We start from the raw sequence: 9716 nt of genomic DNA, 5'->3' as shown, positions 1-9716 counted from the left end.
TACAATGAACTGCACTTCCTTGTTTTAGTAAAACGTAAACCCTTGCGTTCATACCTATCTCATACACACAAACACCAAGCCTCTCACAGACATACACTCCATCACACTCACACTTTACCAAACATGCGCGCGTGTGTGCGCGCACACACACACACACACACACACAGAATTTGTCTTGGCAGAATATTTGCAGATACATTCAATTTTGCTTAAAAAGCGCACAGTCTGCAGGCACTCAATCCATGTAATATTTTATAAATTTCTACTTAGGAAATAGGATCCCAACCTTGAATTAGACTGGTTCTGACAGACTCGAACCTCACACCTTTCAGGCATTGTCTGAGCTGAGATGTGACTTTTTTTAAAAAAATCAAACCTTAGATCATCTCAAGAACATGACTTGAAAGATGTTCAATGATTTACATACGAACAAACTGAAACCTGCAACCCATTCTAAAAGATGAAAGACTTAACAGCAATCTAGGTTTCTTCAATATATCCATGACATAGTGATCTTTCGCTATAAAAGGTAATGTCTTTCGATCCTGCTCCACAGCTACCCAATGAAGGAGCAGCACTCCAAAAGCTGGTGCTTTCAAATAAAGTTGGTGTTGTATGAGTTTTTAAATTTTATCCACCCCAGTCCAAAACCGGCACCTCCACATCTAGTGAACACAGCCCAAACGTCCCAGTGCTGCCAGGAAACCTTACAATGCTGATGAAATGACGCAGTACCTGCACTCCTGAAAAATTTACAATTTCTAACGATACTACCTACTCATTCATTTTCCATCTGATACATGACATTGGAAACTCAGTGCAGGAGGCTGAAAGAAATGAGAAGCTTTAAAACAAAAACCTCTTGGAGCTCAAAACTTTCAATGAGAGTCTGAGCCCGGCAGTAAGTTCAGGTAACCTTTATTGTGATCCAGCTTTGTTACAGCTTCAGATCCCCCCAGCAAAAAGGCAGAGAAAAAGTAGCTACTTTTCAAACAGCTCAAGACCGAAGTGCGCACACATCCCCCCACAACCACACTTTCCTTAGTCTTGGTCACCACTGAGTTATCCCTTTGTAATTGGATTCTTGGTACAGCCTTAACCTGTAGGAAGTATTGTCTCACTCAGTAATTTCAACCTGTATCCTGTATTCAAGTAAGTTGGACAGGCAGTGTTGAGTCAACCACACTGCTGTGGGTCTGGAGTCATGTGTAGGCCAGCCTGGGTAAAGGATGCAGCTGGAACGACTGAGTGAATCCTTTCCCACAACAGCAGTTTCCTCCCCTAAAAAGGATGTGAGTGAATCAGATGGGGGTTTTCTCCACTCCCCCCCCCCCCCCCCCACCCCGCAAAAAAATGGTTTCATTGTTAGATTCTGAACTCCAGTTTCTGACCAAATTCCAATTCTGCCATCTGCCGTGGCCGGATTCGAACCCAGCACCCCGAAACTGGGTTGATAGTCCAGTTGATAATGGCACGTGGCCGTCGCCGCTTCAGTGCGTCCACAGGAGGGAGGAGCAGGTGAAGCCCTTCCCGTACTGAGAGTAGGTGAACGGCCTCTCCCTGTGTGGAGACACTGGTGGGTCAGCAGCTTAATCGAGCAGGTGAACCCCTTCCTGCACTCGGGGCCCCTGAAGGGCCTCTCCCCCTAGTGGAGCTGCTCATGCCTCCGCAGGTGGCTCACCTGACTGAACCCCTCCCCACACTCCGGGCAGCTGAAAGGCCTCTTCCCCGTGTGGACCCGCTGGTGGGTCAGCAGGTTGGAGGCCTGGGTAAAGTCCTTCCCGCACTTGGGGCAGCTGAACGGCCTCTCCCCCGTGTGGACCCGCCGGTGCCTCAGCAGGTTGGAGGCCTGGGTAAAGTCCTTTCCACACTTCGGGCAGCTGAATGGCCTCTCCCCTGTGTGGACCCGCTGGTGGGTCAGTAGGTTAGAGGAATTGCTGAAGGCCTTCGCGCAGACAGGACAGGGGAATGGCCTCTCCCCCGTGTGGACCCGCCGGTGGGTCAGCAGGTTGGAGGAATTGCTGAAGGCCTTCCCGCACTCTGTACAGGGGAACGGCTTCTGCCCCGTGTGGATCCGCTGGTGCCTCAGCAGAGCAGAGGCCTGGGTAAAGTCCTTCCCGCACTTGGGACATCTGAACGGCCTCTCCCCCATGTGGACCCACCGGTGGGTCAGCAGGGCGGAGGAATTGCTGAAGGCCTTCCCGCACTCGGGACAGCTGAAGGGCCTCTCCCTCGTGTGAATCCGCTGGTGTCTCAGCAGGGTGGAGGAATCGCTGAAGCCTTTCCCGCAGACATAGCAGGAGAATGGCTTCTCCCCAGTGTGGCTGCGCCGATGAGTCTCCAGGACAGACGGGACATGGAATCCTTTCCCGCAGTCGCCACACTTCCACGGTTTCTCCACGAGGCAGGATTCCTCGGGTTTCTCCATGGCCAATGCTTCAGCCACACACAAACGCGTGTGGAGCCCCTCCCCACCGTGAATTTCTTTTTCCACGCCGTATAACTGCTTCAGGCTCCACACTCAGTGCACTTCAACAGTAGGGTCTCTCATCCAGTCCCACGGATGCTGAAAACGTACTCAAACCGGAACCAAAAAGCTTTGCTCCTTCTCACAGAATCATAGTTGGAAAATTGTTGTCGTCCCGATGGATTGAGTGACTGTCAGACATTGATGTCAAAGTGAGGACTGCAGAGCCCTTTATCTGTTGATTTTGAAACTTCTGTCTTCAGATTGTCCAATACTCTGTTAAAAAGAGATTACAAAAGTGATCATTGTCAGTGCAGGGTAGAAATTCAGAACAAGGAATTCTACTTTCTGCGGATATTCTTTTCTTTGTTATTCCACAAAATTGAAAGCACCATCCCACTCTCTCTTCCCCTCTGTTCTCACGCCGCTCCAACTAATTCCCCTGAAGGTGCTGATTCAGGATCTTACAGGGGCAGAAAAAGCAAAAACATCAAGACTAATGTCAAGATAAATCTACCTGAAAGTGAATATCTTTCACAACACTGGGATACTGCAGAGAGCGAGCAGGTCTGCCCCTCAGGTCCCCATTAAATCATTCCCCTCTCAGCTCAAACATATGCCCTCTAGTTCTGGACTCCCATACCCAGGGGAAAAGACCTTGGATATTCACCCAATCCATGCCCCTATGAACACCCAGTCCTCCGATTTCCCATTCATCTTTGCTATGTTATACTTTTTCCCTTTTGTCTTTACATGGTCCTTAACTTCTCTCGTCAGCCACGGCCACCCCTTCCTCTCCTTAGGACCTTTCTTCCTTTCTGGAATGAACTGATCCTGCATCTTCTGCATTATACCCATTGTTCCTCCACTGCCATCCTTGCTAGGGGATTGCACCATTGAACATTGGCCAGCTCCTCCCTCATACCTCCATAGCTTCCCTTATTCAACTGAAATATGGTCACTTCCGATTCTACCCTCTTCCTTTCAAACTTCAGATTAAAGTTTATTGTATTGTGGTCACCACGTCCTAATGGCTCCTTTACTTCGGGGTCCCTGAGCAAATCCGAATTGTTGCACAACACCTGGTAGGCTCCAGCACAAGGTGGTCTAAGAATCCATCTCAGAGGCACTCCACAAACTCCCTGTCTTGGGGTCAAGTACCATCCTGATTCTCCCAGTCTACCTGCATGTTGAAATCCCCCATAACAACTGTACTAATATCTTTGCGACAGGCCAATTTCAGCTCCTTATTCAACTTACACACTACATCCAAGCTACTGTTTGGGGGCCTGTAGATAACTCCCATTAGGGTCTTTCTACCCTTAGAATTTCTCAGTTCTCGCCATACTGACTCTACATCCCCTGATTCTGGTCCCCCCCATGCAAGGGACTGAATATCATTCCTTACCAACAAGGCTGCCCCACCCCCTCTGCCAGTTAGTCTGTCCTTATGATAGCACGTATACTCTTGAATATTCATTTCCCAGGCTCTGTCCACTTGAAGCCACATCTCAGTTGTCCCCACATCATCGTAACTGCCAATTTCCAAATGAGCTTCAAGCTCATCCACCTTATTTCTAATGCTTCGTGCATTCATATTTAATATTTTTAATTTGTTACTCCCCTCACCCTTCCTATCAATCCCTATTTCACTTGACCGTACGGCATGATCCTTTTCTTTTGAGTTTTCTGCTCCATTGATTCCATTGTCTTTTTTGACTTCTCTTGTTCTAACTTTCTTCTTAAACTTCCAGTTTGTCCCCTCCACTCCACCCCCACTCCCCCCCCCCCCCCCCCCCCCCCCCGCTATTTAGTTTAAACGCAGCTGTGTTGCAGTGGCAAACCTACCTGCCAGAATGCTGGTCCCCCACCTTGAAGGTGCAACCCATCCCTCTTGTATAATTTATTCTTACCCCTAAACATCAGCCCCTCATGCTCCAGGGAAAATATCTCTGGCCTATTCAGCCTCCCCCTGTAGCTCAAACCCTCCAACTCTGGCAACAGCCTTGTAAATCTTTTCCAACTCCTGTCAAAGTTTCACAACATCTTTCCTCTAGCAGAGAGACCAGAACTGAATGCAGTATTCCAAATGTGGTCTCACCAATGTCCTGTACAGATGCAACATGACCTCCCAACCCCATACTCAATGCTCTGACTAATAAAGGAAAGCATCCCAAACGCTTTCTTCACTATCTTCCTGAGACTCTGTTCTCAAGGAACTATGAACCTGCACTCCAAGGTCTCTTCATTCTACAACTTAACATTTGGATAAGTACATGAATAGGAAAGGTTCGGAGGGATATGGCCCAATCTAGGTGGGACTAGCTTAGTTTCTGAATATAGTCAGCATGGACTAGTTGGACTGAAGGGTCTGTTTCTGTGCTGTCTGACTAACTATTCTGTACTGGTCTTGAAACCATTTTCTTGCCTTCCCCCACAAACATCCACTTCTTTGTTGTTCCAAAATCAGATGAGTTCAGCCTTGAATATATTCAATGACCCTCTGACTGCAGGGAGACATCCCCACTTCTGAACTCAATTCCTCTTGCTAATATACCACTTGCCTTGCTGACTGCTTGCTGCACCTGTCTGACAACTGGCAGTGACTGGTGTAGGAGGACGCTGAGGCCCCTTTGCACATCCACACATCATTCCTGAAGAAGAGCTGGTACCTGAAACATCAACTCTCCTGCTCCTCGGATGCTGTCTGACCTGCTGTGCTTTTCCAGCACCACACTTTTCGACTCTGATCTCCAGCATGGGAAATTCACCTCCTTTCTGCTTTTTTTTTCCACAGCAAAGGCTGTAACTTTACATTGTGGCACTCCATTTGCCATGTGTTTGCCAACTGTGGTCTTCTCTACATCGTGGAGACTGAGCATAAACTTGGGGAATGGTTCACCGAGCATCGCAGCTGGGTCCACAGAAGCCGACTGGACCTCCCAGTCACCACTCATTTTAATTCCCCTTCCCAATATGACCATCTTTGTCCTCTTCCATTGCCACAACAAAGCAAACTGCAAATTGGAGAAACAACACCTCATCTTGTGCCTGGGCAGCCTGCAGCCCTGAGGATCAACATTGAGTTCTCCAATTTCAAATCACCTCCCTTCACCATCTGGAAAAAGGTGGTGAGAAAAGAGAGTACCGAGCTCAGAGATGTTGGACACGGGAAGGGCATTGCAGTCTGGGGTGAAGCTCAATCTTCATTCAGAGAGAGAGAGGGGAGCAATAGCAGCTTCAGAAGCTCATGGTCCAACTTCTGCATTTAGACAATGGGGGGGGGGGGGCGGGGGGAAGCTCTGATAGGCAGGAGGACAATTCCAACTCTGGACTCCTCCCGTGGGTTAAACTTGTATGTCTGATGATCTTGCTCTATGGGTTATTGACTGTGTACATTATGCAACTCACGATGGTGCCCGTTCGGTCGCACTCTTTCTCCTGACGGCTTGGTGGCATCCCCGCCTCCAACAACGAGCTCAAAGGGTTAGCAGCCAGTGTCTTATTTGTCAGGAACATAACCCCGGAAAAGGCTTGCCTTGCACTCCGGGTAGAACTCCCTTGCCGGAGGGTCCCTTTGAGACACTTCAACTGGACTTCATTGAGTTGCAGAAATGTCAGTGCTATAAATATGTTTAGCTTATTGTTGATGTTTTTTCTAAGTGGATTGAAGCCTTTCCTTCCCCTAACACTGCTGCTGAGACTGTGAAGATTTTGCTTAAGGAAATTATTCCCTGCTTCGGTATACCTGCGTGCATTAGCTTGAACAATGGATCGCACTTTGTTGGTAATAGTAATGAAGAACTCTTGATAAAGTACAGATTTGAGACGGCCCAAGGAATTCCTTATGAACTCAACTTGCAAGCCTCTCTTGGTTCATCCCGGAGATTGTACCTTTGGTAGTCTGGAATTTTACAAATCACTTGCAGACAGTTTTAGTTTAATTTTAATTATCCCTTTCATTTACTAATAGCATCACTGTTACAACATAACACTGATACCTATAAGCCAGGCTAACTGGATTCTAATAACCCAGGAGAGTAGGACATTGTTCTTCCTTCAAGAGCCCTGGCAGGCTACTCTGTTGTACTATCACAAACAGACTACCTTTATAGCTGAAAACGTGTTGCTGGAAAAGTGCAGCAGGTCAGGCAGCATTCAAGGAGCAGCAGAATTGATGTTTCGGGCATGAGCTTCTGCTCCTTGGATGCTGCCTGACCTCCTGCGCTTTTCCAGCTCTGACCTCCAGTCCTCACTTTCTCTTAGAAGACTACCTTTATACACAAGTTTACAAAGGCTATACTGTCACAAACACAAAAAGTTAACAAAAGCACTGCATGTTCTGAACTAGACAGATAATAGTGAAGGACAATCATTCAAGGGAGAAGTCAATTTGGAGCGAGTTTCATTTTGAGGTCAGAATCAAACATTGTTATTAATTTCACAAAGGAACAGCCATGAATGTTATCACTTGGTGTCCTGTTTATACAGATTCACTGATGTTCAGGCAAACGTTCTTAATTGTCTTACTCTCCCTGCCTATTTGCTATTGTGCAGCAAATGTGTTGTATAATTCAAAATTAAACATTTTAGTCAAAATGCTTAAGGATAAGTTTTCCAATACTGTATGAGCCCTCCTGCCACCTGTTTGCTGATGTCTTTTAACTCTACTGCAGGGTCGTATGAGAATTGCTTTAATGGAACCAGCTATGGGTGTGTATGTTCCACATAACATCTCCTGCCTATTTGAGACTTGTCTCACCCACTCCTGTGAGACAAAGGGGCCATATACCTCCTGCCCGTATAGACAAACAGCTTGCGTTCCACTGGCTGGGATACAGCAGGCCTTATGCGGCATAAGTAACTATACCCATCTCCATGTACGGAATCCTTCCCTTGCGCATTTATGGGTCCTGTTTCTTTTCAGAATCTCATACTGTCACCAAGACCATTTGCAAGAGAGTTAAGGGAGAGCCTAATGGGAACAGAATTTTGAGAACCACTGTCTACCAGATGTACAGCACAGAAACAGGCCCTTTGGTCCAACTCATCCATGCTGATCAGATATCCTCAATCAATCTGGTCCCATTTACCAACACTTGGCCCATATCCCTGTTAACCCTTCCTATTTGTGAAGGGCACTGCTTGTCATTGGCCACTCGGGTGTTTCCTTTCTTCCTGGTGGTGGAAATTGAATAAAGATTCATACACCTTGTGTCTCTCACTGTGTCTCACACCTGCGCACACACAACATGGATTCTGGGGAAAAAATAAGCACTACCGCAGTTCGGCGGTATCGTGGGGGTTAAAAGGAAAAAAGATTTTTTAAAAAATACACAGGAGTGACAGACATCCTGTTCATTCTGAGAGCTGCCAATTAAAAAAAAGGAACCCTTCCTATTCATTTACACATCCAGATGCCTTTTAAATGTTGTGATTGTACCAGCCTCCACCACTTCCTCTGGCAGCTCATTCCTTACATGCACTACCCTCAACATAGGCATTGCCCCAAAGGTCTCTTTTAAATCTTCCCCACACCGTCACCCTAAACCTATTATCCTGTAGTTCTGGACTCCCCATCCCAGGGAAAACATCTTGTCTGCTTATCCTATCCATGCCCTTCATGATTTTATAGAAATCTGTCGGGTCACCCTTCAGCCTCTGGCGCTCGAAGGAAAAACAGCCCAACCCTGTTCAGCTCAAACCCTGACAACATTCTTGTCAATCTTTTCTGAATCCTTTCAGTTTTCACAACATCCTTCCTCTAGCAGAGAGACCAGAACTGCACACAACATTCCAAAAGTGGCCTAACCTGGTGCAGCTACAACATAACTTCCCAACTCATCTACTCAATTAAAGGATTGAGAAAGTTTTCAAAACCCACAAAAGACACTGGAGAAAGAATGGAGGAACTTTTGCGGGTCAGCTTGGACATCAGGGCGGGGGAATGGGAATGAGTGAAGGAAGCTGAATGTGCTGGAGCCAAGGTGGAGGAAAAACAGAGGATGCATAACCGGCTTGAAGCTGCAATGAGGAATATTGCATGTGCTGAACTTGTACCTGTTGCAGTTACTGGTGGGAATCGGGTGCATTTTAAACATCAAAACAGAAAAAATGTCCACCCCTCCCCCTTTCCAATCTCTATTCTTCCGTCCCTCTTCACTGGGGTAATTAAGAAACCTACCTGAGTTTGCGGAGACTGCTCCCTCCCTGAATTCACTCCAGTTCTAACAAGGGAACAGACTTCCCCGCCTCCCGTCTCTCCAGCCCTCCCAGGTTGAGGAGTTGCCCAGAGGGAGGGAGTGTCACTCAAACTGACAGGGCCACTTCTGCCTTGTGACGTCATTAAAAGGGGCGGGGAAAGGTGACGGTAAAGGGGCGGGGCGAGGTGGACAGCGGGCCACCTCACTGCACCTGTGCGGCCCTGCAGCAGAAGGGAAGGAGAATCCCTTCCCTTCAGGGAATCCCCACAGTGTGGAAGCAGGCTACTCTGACCCACGAGTCCACACTGACCCTCCCAAGGGTAACCCACCCATACCCATTCCCCCACCCCCACTGCTCTACATTTAACCCTGAGTAATACACCTAACCTGCACACCCCTGGATATTATGCGGAATTTGGCATAGCCAATCCACCCTAACGTGCACATCCCTGGGCACTATGGGTAATTTAGGATCACCAATCCACCCTAACCTGCACATCCCTGGGCACTATGGGTAATTTAGCATGACCAATCCACCCTAACCTGCACATCCATGGGCACTATGGGTAATTTATCAACCAATCCACCCTAATCTACACATACCTGGGCACTATGGGTAATTTAGCATGACCAATTCACCCTAACCTGCACATCCCTGGGCACTATGGGTAATTTAGCAACCAAACCACCCTAACCTACACATACCTGGGCACTATGGGTAATTTAGCATGACCAATTCACCCTAACCTGCACATCCCTGGGCACTATGGGTAATTTAGCATGACCAGCTATCCTTAGTAGCCACACACGCAGACAACAAGCAACATGAATTCGACTGGGACAACACTACTATCATAGGGCAAGCCAGACAGAGAACAGCCAGGGAATTCCTAGAGGCATGGCATTCATCCACAAACTCCATCAACAAACACATCGACCTGGACCCAATATACCAACCACTACAGTGGACAGCTGAAACTGACAACCGGAAGCGGCAGGGACAGACCACTATAAACACCGAGGAAACATCAAAGAAGCGCTTCGCA

The 9716-nt window shown here is 47.5% G+C and overlaps 1 protein-coding gene across 1 annotated transcript; it reads right to left on the bottom strand.

Annotated features, from left to right (window-relative positions):
- Window positions 1-1645: 1645 nt before the first annotated feature.
- LOC148143805 (uncharacterized) lies at window positions 1646-2428 on the bottom strand. The gene has a single exon (XM_087975672.1). It carries the CDS (start codon window positions 2426-2428, stop codon window positions 1646-1648), a length of 783 nt encoding a protein of 260 aa, XP_087831798.1.
- Window positions 2429-9716: the final 7288 nt, after the last annotated feature.

The sequence above is a fragment of the Chiloscyllium plagiosum genome, unplaced genomic scaffold (assembly GCF_037043375.1).
Source record: "Chiloscyllium plagiosum isolate Xiang-an unplaced genomic scaffold, Cpla_swu_hap1 HiC_scaffold_27, whole genome shotgun sequence".
NCBI classification, from domain to species: domain Eukaryota; kingdom Metazoa; phylum Chordata; class Chondrichthyes; order Orectolobiformes; family Hemiscylliidae; genus Chiloscyllium; species Chiloscyllium plagiosum.
Note: the sequence above shows the minus strand (reverse complement) of the source record. Positions and strands in the feature narration are given on the sequence as shown.